Consider the following 23,959-nt stretch of genomic DNA (forward strand, 5'->3'; position numbering starts at 1 on the left):
TTTTAATCTTTTTTTTTTTTTTTTGAGATGGAATCTTGCTCTATCACTCAGGCTGGAGTGCAGTGGTGAAATCTTGGCTCACTGCAACTCCTGCTACCCAGAGTTCAAGCAATTCTCCTGCCTCAACCTCCTGAGTAGCTGGGATTACAGAAGCGTGCCACCATGCCCAGCTAATTTTTGTGTTTTTAGTAGAGACGGGGTTTTGCCGTGTTGGCCAGGCAGGTCTTGAACTCCTGACCTCATGATCCACGTGCCTTGGCCTCCCAATGTGCTGGGATTATAGGCGTAAGCCACCTCACCTGGCCCCTCCTTTTAATCTTGACTTTCACAAACACCTGGTGGCAGACATCATTTCCCCATTCTACAGGTACCCGAGGCTCAGAGTCAGACAGTGACTCACCCAAGATCTCCCAGCTACACAATGGCAGAGCCTGGGCTTGAACTAGCATGGTCATGGGCCCGACACACCACAGTCCATGTTAAAACACCTGGGTTTGGAGACTGCTGCTTTTTGTTTGTTTTATTTCGTTTGAGACGGAGTCTTGCTCTGTCGCCCACGCTGGAATGCAATGTCCTGATCTCAGCTCACTGCAACCTGCCTCTCCCAGGTTCAAGTGATTCTCATTTATCAGGCTCCTAAGTAGCTGAGATCACAGGCGCACCACCACACCTGGCGAATTTTTGTATTTTTAGTAGAGATGGGGTTTCTCCATGTTGGTCAGGCTGGTCTCGAACTCCTGACCTCAGATGATCTGTGCGCCTGGGCCTCCTGAAGTGCTGACATAAGAGGTATGAGCCGCCATGCCTGGCCTTAGACTGCTGCTTTTTAAAGCCAAAATTCTGGCCTGGAAACAGAGCTTGGTTGTCCCAGCCCTAGCCCTGCCGCTATGATACCAGAGGAAGAGACTTCTCTGGGCCTCAGTTTCCTTGCCTGCACAATGTGGCTGGCAAGACTTGGTCTCTCCTCACAGGGTGGCGGTGAGATTGAAAACCCTGTAAAAGTGATCTGACTGGACAGCAGTGGCCACGTGGGAAGGCTGTTGCTATCACGGCATTCTACACATCTGTCCAGACTCAGATTAGCTCCCTAAGGACAGAGTAGGGTGGGGCTTCCATCGCCCGTGGGATATGTGGATATCCATCCTTCTGCATCTTTCCTCCGTGGCCCCTGGGGCAGCTAGGGAAGGCAGCTGGATGGCTCTGGCCCCGTGCTGTCGCGATGAGGTGGAGGCCTGGCTGTGGCTCTGGGAGATCCAGCCTCCCCCAGGGAATCCACTTTACACAATAGCAGTGGCAGCAGAGGCTGGAGAGAAAGCTTCGACAGGGGAGCATTGATGACGTTTCCCGAGCCTCAGGTACATGGGGGCCGTGACCCTCCGTGGGACCCCAGGGTGGCTGCTCTTCAGGACTAAGGAAGGAGGTGGGGGGGGTGAGAAATCTTTCACCATATACCATAGAAAGCATTGACCATATGGCCTTAGTTTACATATGGGGAAACTCACGCACATATAGGGAAGGGGGCATGTCCAATCTGCCCTTAATAGCAAGATCCACTGAATACACCACTCCTGGCTCTCTGCTTAGTGTTCAGATGTTCCAAGATCCCTAGGCTAGGCGGCGGGAGTTTCGGGGCCACGATCCAGATCTTATACCAACTGCGTGTGGCTCTGCACAAAATCACTCCCCGCTCTTTGGCACTTAAGTTTCCTCGCCTGCGAAAGTGGGATGGGCTGGGACCTCAAAGGGCCATTCTAGGTAGGGGAGTCACAGGCCCAGGTGGTTAAGGGGTGAAAGGGCAGGTCTCGGGGTTTATACTCCACTGAGCCTCGCCGGAGGTAACCCCGGCTCAGAGATGCTTTCGTTGCCCTGGCAACCGTCGGGCCGGCGCGGGCCCCTGAGTGCAGCTGAGGAAGCTGGGACAAACTCTGCCCTTCCCAAGATGGCGGCGCCGGCAGGGCAAAGGGCGGGGTTAGACGCTGTCAGCCTGTCCAGACTTTTCCTCTGTTTCCGCTTGTTCCTACTAACAGCGAGCCTCTGCCAATACTTGTTCTTGTTCTTGGTTCCGAAAGTTAGGGAGCGGGTGAGGGAAGGATTGTCTGCAGGGATTGGAGCAAACACCCAGCGGGGGGAAAGGCGGGACTTCCGCGTCTTGCCGGAAGTGATGTGATAGTCGCGGCCACAGCCAGGTGGAACGGCAGGTGGGTTCAGGTACCAGCCTGGCCCGGACCCGGCTGTAGGACTAACGCTTCCGGTGAGCAACAGAGGCAGCTCCCCAGGGACTGGAGACCCTTGGGCCGGGCTCTGGGATCTGAGCCCATCATCCTGGCCTGGAGTCCCCTCTTGTACCTAGTAAGAATCACCTACCCAGCCCCCCCACCCGGAGACTGCCCCATCCCACTCCAGAGGGGAAGAAGAGGGCCCTGCTGTCCCGTATGAGGGTGGCGGAGGAAGGAGTGGTGTTGACATTTAGGCACTTCGGTTCCCTAAATCCTATGCTCCTTTCTCTCCCGGATCCAGTTCCCCAGTCCCCTACCGAGCTGGGCAGTTAGCCAGCCCGTTCCAACTCTCGGAACCATGTTTGCAGACTTGGATTATGACATCGAAGAGGATAAACTGTAAGTATTTTATTCCCCCAAGTTCCAGGAGCATAGGAACCCTAAGTCCCTTATTTCCCTGGACTTTCCAGTCCCACAACCCTTGCTTCTCAGCAGTGGATCAGGTATTGTACTAAAGCAGCAATGCACCCTGCTCTTCCAGGAGCTATTTGTAGGGGGCTGTGGACAGTTAAAGGGATAATCACAGCTCAGTTCCATAAGGGCACTATTAGCATGACTTGGTGACAAGGAGAGAAAGCAGATGGAGCAGTGCTTCTGCGGGGGTGATCAAGGAAACCTTCATGGAGAAGGTGGCAGTTGAGCCAGGTTTTGAAGGTTGAATAGGAATGTTGTAGACATACCTTCCTTCCCAACATAGGTTATTAGTAGATTTTCAAAAATTAGATTTGTCTTCCCATTAGAATGTATCCTGTTTCGGATCAAGGAGTTAGTGCAATGCCTTTCTCTGTGCTCAGCACTTAGTAAGGGGCTTGATGTCAGTAGGTTGGTAGCAAATGTTTTTTGAATGAATAAGCGAATCAGTGCAAGTACTTACCATGAAACACCAGTCAATGCTAGTTCATAGTAGAAACTGAGAGGTAATTTAGGAGGTGGGAGGTGGATAGTTTAACAGGGGAAGACTCCTTGGGGCAGGTGGCCATCATATTCCCTAGATGCCTGATAAGGTGACAAGGACAGAACCTGTCTCAAATCGCAGAGATCGAATGAATGAAAGAGAAGGGGGACCTATTTTTATGGAGTGCCTGCTGTGGATTGGGTTGCTGTTAGTGGCCTCCATGCATGGTTAGAAGAACTTGGATAAGGGTGCTCATCCCCATTTTATAGATGAGGAAATTGAGATGCACAAAGGGTGACTTACCCAAGTTCCATAGCTGGCCAGGTGCAGTAGCTCACGCATATAATCCCAGCACGTTGGGAGGGTGAGGCGGATGCATCACCTGAGGTCAGGAGTTTGAGACCATCCTGACCAACGTGGTGAAACCCCATCTTTAAAAATAATAATAATGATAAAACAATACAAAAAATTAGCCAGGAGTGGTGGTGGGCACCTGTAACTGTAATCCTAACTACTTGGGAGGCTGAGGCAGGAGAATTGCTTGAACCGGTAAGTCAGAGGTTGCAGTGAGCCAGGATAGTGCCATTGCACTCCAGCCTGGGCAACAAGACCGAAACTCCGTCTCAAAAGAAAAGAAAAGAAAACTAAGTCCCATAGCTGAAAAATGGCAGATTTGATGGGGTTTGATCCCATATCTGCAGAACTCCAAGAACTGTGCCTGTTTCAGTGCAAAGTGCTGTTGTTTTATCCAAGGGAGAGAAAAAGCTGGGCAGCCAATGGAGCCCCTCAGGAGTTTTGGGGGGGCGTACCCCCTCCAGTCATCCTTCCTCCAGGGGAGTCAGCCTTGCTTGCTTTTCTTTCTAGCGGAATCCCGACTGTGCCTGGAAAGGTGACCCTGCAGAAGGATGCTCAGAACCTGATCGGGATCAGCATTGGAGGAGGAGCCCAGTACTGTCCCTGCCTCTATATCGTGCAGGTACTGGGCGCTTTGGAGGGGGGATGGCTCAAGGTACATCCCTACTTGGGCATGACAAAGGCAGGTTCATTTGTCCGCGCTGTATAGCTGACTCCTCATTCTTGAGGTCTGACCCTCTCAGAGGGGCTTTCTGAGCACTGCGCTGCATTGGTTTGGCCCATCTTCTCCTCTGTGTCCCTCTGTTCTTTTCCTTCTCAGTGCTTATTACTTGTTATTTGTCCTCTGTCTAGGAGAGTAGACTCTTTGCAGAGGACAGTGTCCTGGTTTGCCTTCTCACTGCAGTTAGCACCAGGTACAGTGCCTGACACATAGTGGACCTGCAATAAAAATTGACTATTAAATCTTGGTGACAAGCCAAGTTAAAAAAAGAAAAAAAAATTAGATACAAAAAGAAATTGACTATTGAATCAACAAAAGCACCAGCCTTGGGTTCTAGCAAATGAAGTGTCATAGGAACTCTATGAAATAATGGCCGGAGGTCAAATGCAAGCTTCTTCCCTACTTACTAGCAAGTCACTTAACCTCTTTGGGCCTCAGTTTCATCACCTGGAAAGTGGGGTTTTAAGACATGTAGACATGAGCGTCTTTGGGTTCTTGTGAAAAGTCAACAAAACGACATAACACACTAGCATTTAAGAAATGTGCGTTGGCTGGGCACGGTGGCTCACGCCTGTGATCCCAGCACTTTGGGAGGCCAAGGCGGGTGGATCATGAGGTCAAGAGTTCAAGACCAGCCTGGCCAACATAGTGAATCCCTGTCTCTACTAAAAATACAAAATCAGCTGGGCATCGTAGCAGATGCCTGTATTCCCAGCTACTCGTGAGGCTGAGGAAGGAGAATTGCTTGAACCCAGAAGGTGGAGGTTGCAGTGAGCTGAGATCATACCACTGCACTCCAGCCTGGCCACAGAGCAAGACTCCATCTCAAAAACAAAACAAAAACAAGAAAAACCCAGAAATGTGCATTGGCCAGGCACAGTGGCTCACACCTGTAATCCCAACAACTTTGGGAGGCCAAGCCGGGTGGTTCACCTGAGATCAGGAGTTTGAGACCAGCCTGGCCAACATGGTGAAACCCCGTCTGTACTAAAAATACAAAAAATTAACTGGGCATGGTGCTGCACACCGGTAGTCCCAGCTGCTAGGGAGGCTGAGGCAAGAGAATCGCTTGAACCTGGAAGGTAAAGGTTGCAGTGAGCCGAGATCATGCCACCATACTTACTCTAGCCTGGTTAACAGAGTGAGACCCTGTCTCAAAAAAAACACAAAAAAACAAAAGACAAAAACATGCATTAGGCAGTAGCTGCTGTAATTTTCCAGGCAGCTGTACATTTTCCCAGATGCTGTGTCAGTGGTAAGGAACACTCTTGTGTCCCTTGCAGAGGAAGCTGTGCTGGTGATATTCTGTGCACTGTAACTCAGGAGTGGTGACCGGCCTGCTGTGAGGCCTGCTTCACTGTGTGGCTCATCAAAGTCAGTGACCTTGCTGTCGGCTTAGGAAGACTTGTTCTAACCTCAGCTGGTGGCAGATGGGAAACTGGCCTCTGTGAGGATCTTGCTACGGAGTTGCTTCCAGGCCTCGAAGACAGATTCCCAGATTGGCCTGGTCTTGCTTCTGCTCACATGCTGCCTCCTTCCTGAGCCATTTGGCCTCCGGTGACCCCGGAGGCATCAGCAAGGCCTTCCCCAGGCCTGGCCTCCTGGCCATGTGCCTGCTCAGCCTCTCGCCACCTCCCTCTCCCTACCTCAGGGGCAGGTTTGCTTAGAATGAACACACATCATAAAATAGTAGAGTTGATTTTTTTTTTTTTTTTGAGACAGAGTCTCACTGTGTCACCCAGGCTGGAGTGCAATGGTGTGATCTCAGCCCACTGCAACCTCTGCCTCCTGGATTCAAGCAATTCTCATGCCTCAGCCCCTTGAGTAGCTGGTATTACAGGCGTATGCCACCATGCCCAACAAATTTTTGTATTTTTAGGAGAGACAGGTTTAGCTATGTTGGCTAGGCTGGTCTCGAACTCCTGGCCTCAAGCGATTCTGCCTACCTCAGCCTCCCAAAGTGCTGGGATTACAGGTGTGAACCACTGGCCAATAAAATAATAGAACTGACTTTTTAAAATTCAATTTTGTTTTTATCAAAGTGCCATGTAACTTGATTCTAGCAAGTCAAGAGCATTAAAAGGCCCGTGTCAAATAATAGCAATCCACTGCCCTTCCCCTGTGCACCTCACCAGCTTCACCATTTCTTCATGTGTGAGCTTCCATTTTTCTCAATAGGACGCTGTTGTTCCTATCCTTTCGAGTCAGGGTCTCACTCTGTTGCCCAGGTTGGAGCGCAGTGGTTCAATCATGACTCACTGCAGCCTCAGCCTCCTCAGACTCAGGTGATTCCCCAACCTCCAAGCAGCTGGGGATTACAGGCAGGTGCCACCACACCCAGCTATTTTTTTTGTATTTTTTATAGAGATGGGGTTTTGCCCAGGCTTATCTCGAACTCCTGGGTTCAAGCAATCCACCAGCTTTGGCCTCTCAAAGTGCTGATCTTATAGGCATGAGCCACCTTGCTTGGCTTGTCCTGTTATTTCTTGATCTATCATTTGTAAATATCTATTGCCTTTGCCTCATCCGGTAGATGAGAATTCAGTTCTTTCCATGACCAGTCTGTTTCCTCTCATCCCACCTTTACAACATAGTTATTTTTCCATTTTTGGCTAAATTAATATTAGTACAACAGAGGCTAGGCTCTGTTGTGGGCCCTAGGGACAAGAAAGTGAGGAAAACAAAGATCCCACCTCTGCGGAGCTCTCATTCTAGTTGAAACAGCTCAATGTTTAACTTTCTGAGGATTCTGTTTCTTTTCTCTATTCAGCCTTTTCTTCTTTTTTGAGAGGGTGGGGGTAATTTCCTGTTTTATTTTTTCATTGCACTTCTTGTTTTCTTAGTATGTTTTCCACAGTTTCCCATCTTCTTTTTTTTTTTTTTAAATGAAATGAAGTCTTGCTCTGTCACCAGGCTGGAGTGCAGTGGTATTATCTCAGCTCACTCCACAGGAGACAGGGGAGTAAACCAAGAGAGGGACCCCTGAGATGGGGGAATCCAAAGAAGAGGGGCAGGAGGAGGGCACAGGGGGAGAGACTACAGAGTGGAAAACAGACTGAAGAAGATGCTGCCGGGCGTGGTGGCTCACACTTGTAATCCCAGCACCTTGGGAGGCTGGGGCAGGAAGATCACTTGAAGTCAGGAGTTCGAGACCAGTCTGGCCAACATGGTGAAACCCTGTCTCTACTAAAAATACAAAAATTAGCTGGGCGTCGTGGCGTGTGCCTGTAATCCCAGCTAATTGGGAGGCTGAGGCAGGAGAATCTCTTGAAACTGGAGGGCAGAGGTTGCAGTGAGTTGAGATCAATTTTGAGTTAATTATTATTATTATTATTATTTTGAGACAGAGTCTTGTTCTGTTGCCCAGGCTGGAGTGCAGTGGCGCAATCTTAGCTCACTGCAACTTCCACCTCCCAGGTTCAAGCGATTCTTCTGCCTCAGCCTCCTGAGTAGCTGGGACTACAGGCACCCACCACCATGCCTGGCTAATTTTTGTATTTTTAGTAGAGATGGAGTTTTGTCATGTTGGCCAGGCTAGTCTCGAACTCCTGACCTCAGGTGATCCACCTGCCTTGGCCTCCCAAAGTGCTGGGATTACAGTCATGAGCCACTGCGCCTGGCCTTGAGTTAATTTTTATATATGGTGTTAGGTTAAGTGTCAACTTCATTTTTCACATACAGTTGTTGAAATGACTGTCCTTTCCCATTGAACGTTCTTTGACACCATTGTCAAAAATCATTTGACTATCTATGTGAGGCAGGAGGATTGCCAGAGCACAGGAGTTCAGTGTGGCAGTGAGCTGTGATCATGCCATGCACTCCAGCCCAGGTGGGCGAGACCCTTTCTCAAAAAACAAGAGCAGAGGGTAGAGTGGAAGGCAGAGCCGGGCAGTGGTTGGGGTGTCTTCTCGGGCTGCATCTCAGTCCTCTGTTTCTCTCCACCGCTGTCCTTCTGCATCCACAGGTATTTGACAATACCCCAGCAGCCTTGGACGGCACAGTGGCAGCTGGGGATGAGATCACTGGCGTCAATGGCAGATCAATCAAAGGGAAAACTAAGGTGGAGGTGGCGAAGATGATTCAGGAGGTGAAGGTAAGGGCTGCGACAGAGGGAGTGGCCAGAGGCGGCCACACGTGCTTCTAGACCTCCAGGCCGCCAGAGGTCCCAGCAGGCCTGGAAAGCGGAATCAGCCCTCACCGCCCCCTTCCTTGGCACATCAGGGTCAGGGTCACACTCCAGCCTCCCTCATCCATCCCTCATCCATTCAGTAAATAGTAATCATGCTCCAGGACTTGTGCTGGACCTCGGCAAGAGAGTGGGCAACAAGACCCCAAGGTCCCTGCGAGCTCCCGGGGAGCTGACAGACTAGGAACCATGCCTCAGGGCTAGCCCACGTGTCCCCAGTCAGCGCTGGAGCTGAAGCTAAAAGTTCCAGGTGATCCTGCTTAGGTCAGTAGACACCCAATAATGTCAGCCGGGCCACACTGGGCCTGGGAGGGCTAAGAGGGAAAGAAGAGTGCCCTTTCCCCTCCTGGAGGAACTTCTCATCCCGTGCATCCTCCTGGGCTCATAGACACCCAGAGCCTCCCTCCCACGCCAGCTGATCTGCTCTGCAGACCAGAGTCACACGCTGCCTGCCTCGGCTTTTCCCCACTCCTGCTGCTCCAGGCCCCGGCCTCTCTGCAGGGACCCTCCCTCCTGGAATGCAGACAGTATCCTGGCCTCTCTGGAAGCAAGCATGCAGCCCCTTTGCCATTTCCTAGCAATGAGGCTGCTAGCAAGTCTCAGGAAACCAGTTCTATGAAAGAACTGATGTGGAGGCAGTGCCCAGCTGTGGGGTGGTTTAAAAGTCTCGGGGGCAGGGGTCCCCACTGTGAGTTGAGCTTGGCCAAGGGTTGCAGCTTTCTCCCTCTGCTCCACTTCCGTCCTCCGGGTTCTAGCACCCCTGACAGCCCCCTTCCTGCCTTAACCCAGGCCAGCCACGGCTCCATCCTCTCCCTTTATCCTCCCGCCCTACTCCTGCGTCATCCCCGCTACTCTCCTTCCTTGCTGTAGGGAGGAAGATTCCAATCCTGCATGTTCTCCTATTCCAGCCCCTTTAGCCATTGGACAAATCGGCCTGGGGCAGGGGCTCAGAGCTCTGTTGTACAAAAGGAAGCAACAAGGTTCACTGAGACTACAGCTGCCACTGCACATGGTCTGGGTATCACTGCCCCCAGCATGACCTGTTAGGCAGAGGAGCTGGTCACGGGAACAGGTGCAGGGGGTCTCCGTCTGGCAGAGTTGTGTGTAGGCAGGGATTCCTCTCCCATCTTTTTTTAAATGTGTTTTGAGATGGAGTTTTGCTCTTGTTGACCAGGCTGGAGTGCAATGGCGTGATCTCGGCTCACTGCAACCTCTGCCTCCCAGGCTCAAGTGATTCTCCTGCCTCAGCCTCCCGAGTAGCTGGGACTATAGGCACCTGCCACCATGTGTGGCTAACTTTTTTGTATTTTTAGTAAAGACGGGGTTTCTCCGTTTTGGTCAGGCTGGTCTCAAACTCCTGACCTCAGGTGATCTGCCCGCCTCGGCCTCCCAAAGTGCTGGAATTACAGGCATGAGCCACTGCACCAAGCCTACTCTCGCATCCTACAGGTGTCCAGAGTGGGAGAGTGACCTGCTTGTGGTCACACAGCTGAACTGGAGCCCGGGTCCGACTCTCACTGCAGCCCGCTTGCTGTTAGCCTACAGCTACTCTGTGTGGGATGGCCCCTGAGCCCGGCTGTGTTGCATTTTGGGGGAGCGAGTCACACCCCATCTCTGACTGATTGCATTTTGGTTTCCCTTTGGGACTTGATTTTTAAATCCTGTTTTATATTTGGATGAATGTGGTCCCAAGTTCAAGGGCTTTTGGTTTGCAAGAATGGGAGTGAAAACAGTGGCCTCCTGTGCTCAGGGAAGTCCTCTTTGGAGAAGCCTGTGTCTCCTGAGCAGTCACTAGAATGCAGTTTGCATAATTCCCTGGATCAAATTGGCCTTGGGGGTCTGGGGCTGCCCCTGCCCCTTCCCCTTGGCGCCCTAGCACCAGGCACAGAGCAAGCTGAGATGTATCTGTTGAATGAGTAGAGGGATTCCTGGGGATGGGGGTGTTTGGGCAGAGAAGGGAATAACTGGTGTAGGGAAATGACACGGCAAAGGCGTGGAGTGTTGTGTGCGTGGGGAGGGAAGGAGAGTCTGACCTGGCTGAAACACAGGACATCAGAGACCACCAGGCTGTGGGCTCCATGTTGGCCCTGTCTCCACGGATTCCCCAGGGCTTGGACGTAGAGTGGGAAAGGAGGGACCTGGGAACAGACATGGTCACAAAGTGGGGCCATGTCACAGCTATCAGCCTGGTTCCTTACTGGGGCTTAGGATTCTCTTTTTTTGAAACAGAATCTTGCCCTGTCACCCAGGCTGGAGTCCAGTGGCGCAGTCTCAGGCCACTGCAATCTCCGCCTCCTCCGTTCAAGTGATTCTCATGCCTCAGCCTCCTGAGTAGCTGGGATTACAGGCATGTGCAACCATGCCCGGCTAATTTTTGTATTTTTAGTAAGAGGCTTGCTGGACTCTGGAGCTGAGAGACCTGGGAGCTGAGAGCTGCACTCACCAGGGGGCTGCTGTGTTGCCCAAGCTGGTCTTGAACTCCTGATCTCAAGTGATCTGCCCGCCTCAGCCTCCCAAAGTGTTGGGATTACAGGCGTGAGCCACTGCGCCTGGCTTTGGCCTTAGGATTCTTAGTTCAGAACAGTGCTGCCGGGGAGGGGGCTCAGGCCTGGAGCCCCTCACAAGTCTGTGTGTGCTGCTCTTGCAGGGGGAGGTGACCATCCACTACAACAAGCTGCAGGCGGACCCCAAGCAGGGCATGTCCCTGGACATTGGTAAGCCGGCCCGAGCAGTGACAGGTGTCCAGCAGCCCCCCTGGACAGGCCCCCACCTGAAGGAGAAGTGCCGCAGCCAGCCATGGCCTCCCCCTTATGACAGGAGCATCCATGGCTGTGGGCTCTGACTTCTGAGCAAGCAAATCCGAGAGGCCTGGGAGGACCCAAAGTGCTGTCCCTGCATCTGTCCCTGGTTTCTCACTGTCCTGTGTTTCACCCCCACCTCCCCGCTTCGGCCACCTCTCCTGGGACCTTGCTGCCCTAGGGTTGTCCTTTGCAGGCCAGCACCTCAGCTCACCATGGCCCAGGGCCTTGCCCTTTATCATAAAGGGAGAGCAGCCCAACCCTGGCCTGGCACCTCATGCCCTCCAGCACAGCCTCGCCCCTTTCTGCCCCTCCTGCCGTCAGCTCCCAGGGAGACTGGATCTGAACTGGACCTCAGGCTATGGGCAGAGGGTCCACGCCTTGGGTTAAGTTCCCTCCTGTTAGAAGGGCTGAGCCGTGGTTCTGTAGAAACTTTAAGACTTAAGAGCTGGAGAGCAGCTTCGAGTCCTCTGGACCGGCTGCCTCACATGATGGATCCAAGCCTGAGACCCAGAGAGGGTGCTGCAGCCCCCTGCTGAGTGCACACCCAGGTCTCGGCTCCAGAGTCCAGCAATCCTCTCCCACACCCTAGAGCCAGAGGCCAAGGGACTCAGGGCAGACTGGACCTGTCCCGGAGCTTCCTCTAAAATCCTTTGGTTCCAACACAGGTCCCTTCCCAGGACTGAGCTGCTCATATGCAGTAATTGAGTCTGGGGTCCAAGGTTCATGGTCATTGATAGGCCCATTGCTTTCACATAATCAGCCCAGCGGCCCCCCTTCTCCTCCCCCCCTTGTATGGGACACCCCAGGTCCTGATGTGGCACAGAGGAGGGGAAGAGGCCTTCTTGGCTTCCATCAGCCCGAACTGAGCCGGGGCAGCACTGGGCTCTCAGTGACACCAGCTGATGTCACGCAGCAGGCCCTGGGCAAAGCACTTCATGCTGAACTCGGCCCAGACTGCCAGCAGCTCTGTGAAGCAAAGGGAACAGGGACACTCCCCATTTCAGAGCCACCCCCAGCAGCCCTTTTGCCCCCTTGGGGTGCTCCCTGTGAATGGAGGTAAGGCTGGAGGCAGGGATGGCCTCTGGGCAGCCACACACTCACCAGGTCCTTCATTCCCCATTCAGTGTTGAAGAAAGTCAAGCACCGGCTGGTGGAGAACATGAGTTCAGGGACCGCAGATGCTCTGGGCCTGAGCCGGGCCATCCTGTGCAATGGTGAGTCCCTTCCCACCCAGCTTGGGCCCCGGGGACTCAAGCCCATGCTGGGATGATGGGAGGGGCACCGTGGCTGCCTTACCAAGCTGCTGTGGGTCCCACGGGCATGACCCAGCCTCTGCCCTTGGAGCTGAGAAGTCACCATCTCTGCATCCCCAGAGGCTTCTCCAGCTCCTGGAGTGTCCACAGCTGTCAGCTGGGCTGTCCTAGCCAGCGTCCCTCAAGTCACAGATGGGGAAACAGACTCCGTGTGGGGAGGTGCCTCAACCACTGCCCTCAGCCCCCTTACCCCTCACGCCAGCACTCTTGCTGCCCACCTCGTGCCTCCTTTGTCCAGGAGGTGGCGCTGCTGCCCTTGTCCTCCCAGGCTGGGAGGTGGCTGCCCAGGCGATGGGGGAGGCGTGTACACGCACACTTACACATGCATGCACACATGCGCGCACACCTTCCCTCCCCGGGGTGGCCAACGAAACACTCAGTCCCACTCCTACCGTCGCCAGTCCAAGTTTAAAAATAGCAGCAGCTCTGCAGTGTGCGTGTGGGGTAGATATAAATACCTGTAGGAATTGTAGGCTTAGCTGGGCACACCAGGCTTTATTGGCTGGGAAAGTGGGGGTGGGGTCTCAGCGCGTTCCAAATGGTGTACAAAAGTGGCGGCTGCTCTTTCCAGCCTCCTGGTGCCTATAAACCCCTGTTACTGTAGTTACCAGCCGTTGAGATGAAATTAGAACTGGTTGTTGTGTTTTTCCCCCCAAACCTTGCAATTTTCCTGGCCTGAAATAGCGTTTCTAAAACTGAAGCTGTCATGATGTCCCATGACCCAGCTAAAAACAACAGCATGGTGCTTACATGGCTCCTTTCCTGCCGGCTGGCAGGGCACTAAGGCTCTGGGGCACCCAGGCCTGGAGGCCACTGGGGGCCAAAGCCTCCCCAAGACCTCCAGAGTGCCCCTTCCTCCCCTGACAGCCTGTCCCACAGCCACCTCCCTGCCCGGAGAGGCCTGAACACAGCCTGTGCACCTCCCCTCTTCTGCTCAAAAACCCTGACCCGGATCAGCACAGGAGGCTGTGAGCAGAGAGCACCCAGCTGCCACAGGTGGCTGTGTGACTTGGGCAGGCCACCTTGCCTCCCTGTCCCTTGGTTTTCTCTGTGAATGGAGAGAGTTGTCCCTGTCCCATGGCTGACAGGAGGGACCAAGACGTGTGTAGGGAGCCCTCGGCAGGCCCAGCTCATAGCACGGGGACTCAGTCAGTGGCTGCCGGCGCTGTTCAAGGCCCGGCCCTGCTGTCCTGGGGCATGGCTGGGCCAGGAGGCCACCAACACAGGGCCCCTACTCTCTGGTGGCTCCTGGTGGGGAGGTGCGCATCTGCCTCACCCTCCTGGGGTGGATGTCCCATATGGGGTCAGCAGGAGCACTAAATGTCATAGCGCCTCTGCCCTGGCCCTTAGCTTAGCTCCTTAGCTTTCTGCCCACCCTTCCATCTGGAATGCCTGCCCGTCCCTGACAAGCTGCTTCCTCCTCAAGGTGAGGCTGCTGCCCCACCTCTCCCCTGCAGCCCTCACCGTCACACTGCTGCTCATTGCCTGGCTACTGGCCTGGCTCCCCTGCCAGACTTTGAGCCTTGAGAGCAAGACTTGGCTCAAAGTGAGCTTGACCTGGTGGCTGGCACATAGTAGGTGCTCAAGAAACACCAGTTAAGCCAGTGGATATGGTCACCAAGGCTTCTTCTCAGTGTGAGCTGTCTCAGCCTTCCTGAGTTTCCCCCTCCCTCCCCAAGTTGCATTTCCCCTTCTGAACCATCTGTGTGCTTGGGAGGCAGGGACCACGTCCTGCCTGTACTAGAGACCTGGCTGCTCCATCTCCATTCCAATGGCCCCTGCCGGCCTTCCTCCCCAGCTGCCAGCAGGCTTTGTGGTAGAAGTGCGGGAGCTTTGCCTGCTAGGCAAGAACCCTCCACTGGCCATGAGGAAGGCCTAGCCATTTACAAAACACCTTTGAACCCAGCTGACCTGAGATGCCAAATCCCCTCCCCTCCCCAGCCTGGCCCTGGGCCTCCTGTGGCTTGCGAGCCTGCTGACCTCCCCTCTTCTCTGGGTCCCCACAGATGGGCTTGTCAAGAGGCTAGAGGAGCTGGAGCGGACCGCCGAGCTGTACAAAGGTGGGTGGGGGCAGCCTCGTCCCAGCACTGGCTCTACCCCAGGGAGCATGCTTTTAGCAGAATGGCAGTGGGGGTGCTGGCACCCTAGGATTCTAGGACCATGGGCATTAAGAGTTCTTAAGAATACATACTTCTTCTGAATTTAAAAATAACCCAGGGGCCAGGTGTGGTGGCTCACACCTGCAACCCCAGCACTTTGGGGAGGCTGAGGCAGGTGGATCACTTGAGATCAGGCATTCGAGACCAGCCTGGCCAACATGGTGAAACCCCATCTCTACTGAAAATACAAAAATTAGCCAAGGATGGTGGCGGGTGCCTGTAATCAGTACTCAGGAGGCTGAGGCACAAGAATCACCTGAACCAGAGAGGCAGAGGTTGCAGTGAGCCGAGATCATACCACTGCACCCCAGCCTGGGCAACAGAGCAAGACTTCATCTCAAAAAAACCCTCATACCCATAAAAATTCAGAGAATAGCACCTGTAAACATAGTGAGAGTCCACCAGAATCCCATGCTTTCCCAGGGCTAAAGCCCACAGCAGGCTGTATGCACCTGCATCTTACAAAGTCCTGGCGCCCCTGTCTGGAGAGGCTCCTCATGGGTGGAGCTGGATTGAGCCTTTACCCCTGGGCCCTAGTTGGGCGGTGGACAAAGGCAGGGCACCAGGGCCAAGCAGAGACCTCGGGTGGGGTGGGCACTTGGAGGCCTTGAGTGGCGTGGGCACTTGGAGGCCTTGGGTGGCATGGGGAGTTGGAGGCTTTGGGTGGCATAGGCACTTGGAGGTCTTGCCTTGGGCCAGTGCAGTCCCTGCTGTGTGTCCCTATTCTGCCTCACCCGGTCTTTCCCATAGGGATGACGGAGCACACCAAGAACCTCCTACGGGCCTTTTATGAGCTGTCGCAGACTCACCGGGGTAATGGCATCCCCCAAACCTGCAGCATGACCCTGGGTGATCCCTGGGGCCTCTGACACGCATGCTGAGGTGGGTCAGACCCTCAGCGCCTGACCTCAGGCCAGCTTTGGGCTGGTCCTGGTCCCTGGCGCTGAGATGTAGTGATGGGGACCTGTGCGGGCATCTGGACCAGCTGGCCTCCTAAGGGCCACAGCCATGGACCAGGCACCACCCTGTCTCCTCACTGCCAGTGGCAGTGCACAGGCCCTTACTTATTTATATTTCTGACAATCCTGTAGCTCTGGGCAGGCCAGCTGCAGCTGACCCAAGTTACTGTGGAAAATGAAGCTTAGACAGAGGAAAGGGCCACACCGCTCCCAAGGGGTGGAGCTGGTGTTAGAACCCAGGTGTCTCCACTCAGACCAGTGCTCTGCCCCAGGCAGAGCCACCGCCTCAAGTCCTGACCCAGCTTCTCTCACTCGTCCCTCGGGGGAATGAGGGTCAACTCCCTTGGTGTGTGCACGCAGGACTTTAGGGGCATAGACCAGCTGTTGGAGGTGTCAATCCAGTTTCCTCTGGGTGTAGACTCAGCTCCTTCAGGGAGTTTAGACCAGCTCTCTTGAAGGTGTAGATCCTGTGCAGACATTGGCCTCCAGCCTGCCAGGCCCCCTGCCCTGCTACTCCCCCAAAACCCCTGGTTCTCCATTAGGTCAGGTAGGGGCAGCCTTCAAGGGAAACTTGTCATGCAGCCTTTGGGGATGTGTTCTCCGTGATCGGGGTGCGGGAGCCCCAGCCGGCTGCAAGCGAGGCTTTCGTGAAGTTTGCCGATGCCCACCGCAGCATCGAGAAGTTTGGCATTCGGCTTCTGAAAACCATCAAGCCGGTAGGTCCTGCTGAGCACGTGTGTGTTTGGCGTGTGAGGGTAGGGAGGGGACAGTGTGGCAGACAGAGGGACCTGTGCTGGAGTCCAAACGCCTGGGTGCAGCCTCTGGCACAGTCACCACACAGTGGACTGTGGGTGAGTCCCTGTGCCTCCTTGGGCCTTGACATTGACCTCTGGGCTGGCTTCTGACCCTGGCTCGCCACTAAGTCACAGCTTTCCCTGGGCCTGGCACTAGTCTTCTCATCCTTGGGAGGGAGAAGGCATCGGGGGCACCGTCTGGCTCTGACAGTCGAGTCCACCTGAAGGGGTGACACATCACTGATGTTTATTGTCACCCTGGCACCTACCACCGTGAGGGCCTCAGCATCCACCCACTCTCTCAGATGCTGACAGACCTGAACACGTACCTCAACAAGGCCATCCCGGACACTCGCCTCACCATCAAGAAGTACCTGGACGTGAAGTTTGAGTACCTGGTGAGTAGTCCAGGCGCCTGGGCCGCTGGAGTGAGCGCCCCCCCCGGAGAGCTGCCCCTTTTCCATCAGCCACGTCTTGGCAAGCAAGGCTGGCCAGAACCTACGGCATGTCTGCTCGCGGTGTGGGACCAGGGGCCTGGGGAGGTGCAGCCGAAGCCCTGCTGCCACCACGCAGAGAAGCGTCAGAGAGCCTGGGTGGGCACGGCTCTGGCTCTGTGCATACTGACACCTTGGGATTTGTTTATTGCCTTTAAACAATGAGTTACACTAGGTGCATGAGCGTAAAGTGGGTGCCAGTGAACCTTTGTGAGTTTTATATTTAATAATTCTGTGGTCAGCTGGACAGGGTGGCTCACACCTGTAATCTTAGAACTTTGGGAGGCTGAGGTGGGTGGATCACCTGAGGTCAGGAGTTCAAGTCCAGCCTGACTAACATGGTGAAAGCCTATCTCTACTAAAAATACAAAAATCAGCCGGTTGTGGTGGTGTGCACCTGTAGTCCTAGCTACTCCGGAGGCTGAGGCAGGAGAATCGTTTGAACCCAGGAGGCAGAGGTTGCAGTGAGCCGAGATCGAGACCCTGCACTCCAGCCTGGGTGGACAGAGCAAGACTCCATCTCAAAAAAAAAAAAGTAATAATAATAATGGTATGGTCAAAGGAATAGAAATTGAGAGAAAATCCTCCGTTAAGCAAGCCAAGGTTCCTTTGCCGCAGGACTTATCGGAGCCTTTGATAGGCCCATGTGCAGTGTGAATTTTCAGGGGTCTTCCTAACCTTCTTTGACCGCAGATCCCTTTTTTTCCCATAGCATCTCTTGGGCCTTGAGTTTGGTAAACTCTGGGCTACCAAAGCCTCAGGCCCTGGCCATCCCCCGCCTCATGCCTCAGTTGCCTGCCGCTGCCCTCTCTGGGCCTCCCTGAGCACCTTTGCCAGCCTGCCTGGATGCGTGTGGATGATGGGGGTGGGGCTGGGGATGTGGGGTGGGGGTAGCCACTCTGACACCTCACCTGTCCCACACAGTCGTACTGCCTGAAGGTGAAGGAGATGGACGACGAGGAATACAGCTGTGTCGTGAGTGCTGGAGGGAGGGCGCCTACCTTCCCCACTTGGTCTGCCAGGGATAGCAGGTGGCTCGGGCCAACCTGGGAGAAACCCAAACCTTTGCCACTTGGCTGGACTCTTGTTCCTGGCGATTTGGGGCCATCCTCTCCAGTCCGTCTGAGCCTCAGGGTGCTGGCCACCAGGCGTGGAACTACTGCCTCTGCCTGTCCCAGGACACTGCCCCCCAGAGTCTGTGAGGCTCTTGGAGCGAAAAACGGATTTCCTTCACTCCTACGAGGCACTTTTAAGTTTTCGATTTTTTTTTTTTTTTTTTTTTGAGATGAGGTCTCGCTCCATCGCCCAGGCTGGAGTGCAGTGGGGCCATCGCGGCTCCACCTCAGCTCACTGCAACCTCTGCCTCTGGGTTCAAGCGATTCTCCTGCCTCAACCTTCTGAGTAGCCGAGTTACAGGTGCGCGCCACCACACTTGGCTAATTTTTGTATTTTTAGTAGAGACAGGTTGGTCAGGCTGGTCTCAAACTCCTGACCTCATGATCCGTCTGTCTCAGCCTCCCAAAGTGCTGGGATTACAGGCGTGAGCCACTGCGCCTGGCAGTTTTTGATGTTTTTGCTGTCGAGATCCATCTTGTGGCCAATGTTTATTTAATGTGGCAAAGGTTTGGGTTTTGTTGCTTTTTCCTCCCTCCAAAGGTATCTCTGAGCACTTCTAAGGAACACTGAAATCTCAGAAGTGAGGTCTCAGGAACCACTGTGGCTTTGAAAGGGTGGTTCGGTTCTGGTGTGAGGCTGTCCCTGAGCAGGCCCTCCTGTCCCACCCCCACCCCAGGCCCTAGGCGAGCCCCTTTACCGGGTGAGCACTGGCAACTACGAGTACCGCCTGATCCTGCGCTGCCGCCAGGAGGCTCGCGCCCGCTTCTCCCAGATGCGCAAGGACGTGCTGGAGAAGATGGAGCTGCTGGACCAGAAGCACGGTGAGCACCGCCCTTCTCCACTCATCCTCTCTCCATTTCAGAGGTAGTAAAACTGAGGCCCAGAGGGGCAAGGTACTCACCTGAGGCCTCAGGGCCAGACCACCGCCCAGATGTAAAGCCCCTGCAGGAGCCCAGCCACCTGCCCGGAGTCTGGCCTGGGTGGGGCTGGCCTGTGCCATGTGGGCTCCGCAGGCTGCAGTCCATGATCCATTTACCCTGCAGCCTCCTGTGTTCCCTGAACTGGGAGCTAGGAGGCCTGGGTTCTTCCAAGCTGGGCGGCCCCTGCTTCTGCCCCTTGCCAGGGCATGAGGGGTCAGGGAAGTACCAGAATGGGAAGCACAGGGCTGGCGAGAGGTGGGCCGTGCGGGCTGGGAGAGTGTCCTTCCTGAGGCGGGTAGCCAGAGCCGACTGGTGCCTGCGCCCCAACCTCCCACCCCAGTCCAGGACATCGTGTTCCAGCTGCAGCGCCTCGTGTCCACCATGTCCAAGTACTACAACGACTGCTACACGGTGCTTCGGGGTGCTGACGTCTTCCCCATCGAGGTGGACCTGGCGCACACCACACTGGCCTACGGCCTCAACCAGGAGGAGTTCACCGACGGGGAGGAGGAGGAGGAGGAGGAGGACACGGCTGCTGGGGAGCCGTCCAGGGATACACGCGGGGCTGCTGGGCCCTTGGACAAGGGTGGAAGCTGGTGTGACTCCTGAGTGCCCCGAGGATGGATGTGGTGCCGGGGGCAGGGTGTGTGGGAGGACGGAGCCTGGGAACGAGGCAGGGCTGCTGCTCAAGGGGGCGTCGCATAAAGGCCTGCTGGCTTGGGGCGCCTGCCTCCCTTTTCCTCTGTCCTCACACAGCGAACCTGGGCTCCTGCCCAGGGCAGGCACCAGGGTCACGGCCTGGGACCTGGACACTGGCCCCCCACCCTCCCTTCCCTCCCCAGCCAGAGGGAGAGCTTGGTCTCTGGACCTGCCTTAGGAAGGAGAGGGAGGGCAGGAAGGAAAAGGGCTTGGAGGTGGCAGGAGCCCGGGCCCTGCCCCTTGTGGGCACCTGCACCGCCCCCAGAGCCTGCCGGGAGTGAGGCCGGGGGTGGACAGCAGGGGCTGGGGCCGATGTCGCCGGGACACCCTCGCCTCGCCCCAGATCGGCCCGTCCCCATCACACCTCCGCGGCCTTTATTTATTCTGTTTCCCCAGCTCGGCCACTTCTCTGGAGGAGGGCTGGGCTCTGGGCCTGTATTGAATAAACACAAACCTGGATGGTGCTTCAGACCCTCCTCATCTACCCCCCGCCCACAAGTCTATTGACGGTGCCTTTGCTATGCGTCATTTATGCCTCACCAAAGTGCTGCACGGCTAGCAATGGTCCCCGTACAGCTGGGGATTTGAGGCACAGAGAAACATCTTGCCCAAGGCCACACTGTGTGTCGGGACCTGGACACAGTGGGACTTAACTCCGATGTGTCCTGAAAGCCCGACTTTGCCACCTGCCTCCAAAACTTTCTGCTTTGTGGAGCCTTTTGTACCCGCCCCCTGCTCCCCCACCAATCTGTGACCTTTCTGTGCTTCTGACAGGAAATAAACCTTTCTTTGGGGAAGGGGAGGGCAGACACTAAGTCAGGGTGACTGAGCCCCCAAGTGTGGGAGGCAGTAAGGGGCAGGTGCTGACTGCCGGTGTGCCCGTGTTCCCAAGGGGCCGTGGGAGAGGCGCTTGGGGAGTGTGCAGAGCAGCAGAAACAGGGCAGCCGCTTCTGCTGCTCCTGGCCAGCCCCAGGCCTGGTGTGATCAGTCATGGTGGCCCTTGTCAGTCTAACGTGTCCCTGTTTGGACGATGAATATGGCCATCCTGAGAATGGGAGGGGGGCAAGAGGGTGTGCCAGGCGGGCTGGGTCCAGGATGGAAGAAGGGTTCTGCATCAGCTTTGAGCATGCAGTGCTGGGCGGAAACCCGAATGGGAGGCTCAGCAGGGGTGGCGCATGGAGGAAGGGCCGGCTGTCACCAGGAGCCCACCTGGGTCCCCTCCCAGAAGGGGACAGCCAGAGTGGAGGTTGAGGGCACAGGCTGGAACTGACAGCCTGGGTTAGTTCCTGACCTCCCTGGGCCTCAGTTTCCCTATCTGAAGTATGATACCTACCTCAATGGCTTGTTAGGATGATTAAATGAACATCTGGAGAGGGCTTAGAACAGGGCTTGGCACAGAGCAAGCGCTCTTAAGTGTTGGCTAAATAAAGTCAAACACAGTCGCTGCTCTAGTGACGCAGAGGAAGCCCCAGGCAGTATAAGCAGAAGCCAGCCAGGCATCTACAGGGCTCCCTAGACCTTCCTGGGGCCCGAATGGAAAATGAGGGCCTGTAGGGACCAGTGGGGAGGGGTCATCGTGGGCTGGGCTGGAAGGTGAGGGGAGTTTACAGAGGAAAGGCAGATTCCTCTGCAGGGGCCTGTTCACACTCATGATTTGAAGGGAGGCAAAGAAAGGGGGTGTGGTGACTCACACTTGTAATTCCAGCACTTTGGGAGGCCGAGGTGGGCAGATCACGAGGTCAGGAGTTTGAGACCAGCCTGGCCCATATGGTGAAACCCCATCTCTATTAAAAATACAAAAATTAGCCAGGCGTGGTGATGGGCACCTGTAATCCCAGCTACTTGGGAGGCTGAGGCAGGAGAATCGCTTGAACCTGGGAGGCAGAGGTTGCAATGAGCTGAGATTGCACCACTGCACTCCTGCCTGGGCAACATAGTGAGATTCTGCACCCCCCCCCCAAAAAAAATAAAAGGGAGTGTGATGTATGGGAGGAGGATAAATACGTAGAGGGAACAGATCTCGGCTTGCCAGATTTGTGCACCTGGACCCAAGTGCAGGTCAGATGTCAAAGCACGAGGGAGATCCTGGGACACTCCGTGGGGAGAAGGCAGGTGCCAGAGTCAGCAGATGACCAGGCTGCCAGCACAGTGTCTAGAGCAAAAGCCCCTTGCCCTGGATACCCAGGTTTATTCTCTAGGGGAACAGATGCCTTCTGGGAAGGTGAGGGATGGCCACCTCGTGGAAGACAACAGGGCCCATGCCGTTACTGAGCGCCTGGCCCCACCCTCCCCAGGACCCACGGGGGTGGAGTCGTGTGCTCAGCCTCCAGTGAGCAGAGAAGGCAGCCAGACTGGGATTCAAACCGACCCTGATCCTTAGACTGCTCGCCACCCCCCACCGCCTGCAAGCAGCCCCCAGCCTTGAGCCCGTTGCTCCCAACCCCTCATCCCTTCCACGGGGAACAGCAGATGCCAGCAAGGGAGGCTTCGGCAGACAGCTTTGAGAAGTGGGGCTGGGCTCACTGTCCCTGAGCCCTGTGCCCACCCAGCCCCGTGCCCATCCAGCTGTCTGTAGAGACACCTGGGAATGATGGGTCTCTCTTCATCCATCTCTGACGCTTCCTCCCAACCCTGCCCGCCTAGAAACCAGCTTAGGGGCCCTGGAGAGAGAACCTCCCAGACTCCCTCCCACCTCCCTGTCCCCCAACTCAGGTGGCAGCCAGATCCTGGGCAGAGGCGCAGGAACAGAACCTTCTGTTGTTCAGCTGAGCTTTATCAACAATGTCCTTTTGCTCCATAGCGGCTTCACAGGTGATGGGTTGGGGCCTGGCGGGGCTTGTGGAACAGATGAGGGAGGCAGTTCCCGGACACCCAGGGGATCAATTGGAGCCCAGACGTGGACCCCAGGAGTGACCACCCCAGGCCAGCCTCCCAGCATACCAGGCCCTCTGAGGCAGGAGGCCACGTTCCCAAGTCACTGGACCACACCACCCAGTGCACCCTGAATTACACAGACTCGGCTGCCAGGCTTGGCCCTGCCTCCACCTCTGCTTCCGTAGGCCCGCCCCGAGGGCTCAGCTCCTCCAGGGCCTCCAGGTTGCTGGGTTCCTCCTCGACGGCAGGCAGGGGCTCAGAGTCCCCTTCGGCCTCAGCGTCCTCAGTGTCACTGGCTCCGCCCTCAGTGCCTGGGCCTGACGGGGCAGCTTTAGCACAACGAAGGCAGCAGTTGGTGGCGACGGCCATGAAGACCCCGGCCAGGGCCACCTCAGAGCCGGCCAGGTAGAAGATGACCTCGTAGTTCTTCAATGCATCCACCAGGCGGCCTGGGGAGGGGGACGGGAGGCAGAGGTAAGAATCTGTGGGGTCCCCCCCTCACTTCCCTGCATTCTCAGGTCAAGGGTGGTGCCACTGACTTGGTGAGGCTCATGGTGACACACACATGCCCACTCTTTACTCCTGTTTTATAGGTGTAAAACCCCTGTGGATTTTGCCATTTGAAACCTGAAAAATGTCACTTGCTCTTCCTGCACCTCAATTGCCTAAGTGATATGGGGCTTTTGGTGAGGCGTCCCCTCCACCCTCTGATTCGCCGGACGTGGTGGCACGCACCTGTAGTCCCAGCCACTATGGTGGCTGGGGCAGAAGAATCACTTGCACCAGGGAGGTGGAGGTTGCAGTGAGCCAAGATCGTGCCACTGCACTCCAGCCTGGGCAACAGAGTGAGACTCGGTCTCAAAAAAAAAAAAAATGAGGAGGTGTGACATGCCAGCAGAGGAGGATAAATGCATAGAGGAAATAGATTTCATGTCTATTTTTTTTTTTGAGACAGGCGCCATCTTGGCTCACTACAACCTCCACTTCCCAGGTTCAAGTGATTCTTCTGCCTCAGCCTCCTGAGTAGCTGGGACTACAGGTGCATGCCACCACACCTGGCTAATCAGAGGGTTGAGGGGATGCCTCAACAAAATAGTGGCCTGTGACTTGCTTGGCAGTGGGGCATCTGGGGTGGGAGCAGGGAGGGGGCCCTGGGCTTAGCTCTGCCCTCCTGGGGGCCTCCGCCTCTTGCTGTTTCCATGTAAACGCCCTGGTCCTCAGGGACTTGGCTTAGTCCTCCTACCCCTCTGTCCCAGGAGGCCCATGAGCACCTCAGACCAAGCTCTCGTCGGCACAGGCAGGGCTTGGGGGCCGGTGACTCGTTTCCTTCTCTATTTCTCAAGGCTTCTATCACTTGCACAGACTACTTTCATACTCAGGAAAGTCTCTCTGTCTTTT

The 23,959-nt window shown here is 55.4% G+C and overlaps 2 protein-coding genes across 6 annotated transcripts in view; one reads left to right on the plus strand and one right to left on the minus strand.

Annotated features, from left to right (window-relative positions):
• The first annotated feature begins 1,527 nt into the window (after nucleotides 1-1,527).
• PICK1 (protein interacting with PRKCA 1) lies at nucleotides 1,528-20,152 on the plus strand. Of its 5 annotated transcripts, none has more exons than XM_032266602.1 (13): nucleotides 1,528-2,349; nucleotides 2,518-2,615; nucleotides 4,036-4,147; nucleotides 8,211-8,339; nucleotides 11,080-11,146; nucleotides 12,358-12,447; nucleotides 14,553-14,606; nucleotides 15,456-15,518; nucleotides 16,247-16,380; nucleotides 16,764-16,856; nucleotides 17,877-17,927; nucleotides 18,745-18,889; nucleotides 19,329-20,152. In XM_032266602.1, the coding sequence occupies exons 2-13, from the start codon at nucleotides 2,575-2,577 to the stop codon at nucleotides 19,595-19,597; spliced, it is 1,248 nt and encodes a 415-aa protein (XP_032122493.1). In that variant the 5' UTR covers nucleotides 1,528-2,349; nucleotides 2,518-2,574; the 3' UTR covers nucleotides 19,598-20,152. The 5 variants fall into 5 exon arrangements, with proteins under 5 accessions (XP_032122493.1, XP_032122495.1, XP_032122496.1 ...); XM_032266604.1 differs by having other exon boundaries at nucleotides 1,528-2,251; XM_032266605.1 differs by having other exon boundaries at nucleotides 1,528-2,198.
• A 2,287-nt stretch (nucleotides 20,153-22,439) lies between these two features.
• SLC16A8 (solute carrier family 16 member 8) overlaps nucleotides 22,440-23,959 on the minus strand; it is a 6,643-nt gene continuing 5,123 nt past the window's right edge. Inside the window, exon 6 of the mRNA XM_032266606.1 lies at nucleotides 22,440-23,010. Within this exon, the coding sequence (XP_032122497.1) occupies nucleotides 22,694-23,010 (317 nt within the window). The 3' untranslated portion in view covers nucleotides 22,440-22,693. The remainder of the gene's footprint in view (nucleotides 23,011-23,959) is intronic.

The sequence above is a fragment of the Sapajus apella genome, unplaced genomic scaffold (genome assembly GCF_009761245.1).
Source record: "Sapajus apella isolate SASKATOON/1434 unplaced genomic scaffold, GSC_monkey_1.0 scaffold160, whole genome shotgun sequence".
NCBI classification, from domain to species: domain Eukaryota; kingdom Metazoa; phylum Chordata; class Mammalia; order Primates; family Cebidae; genus Sapajus; species Sapajus apella.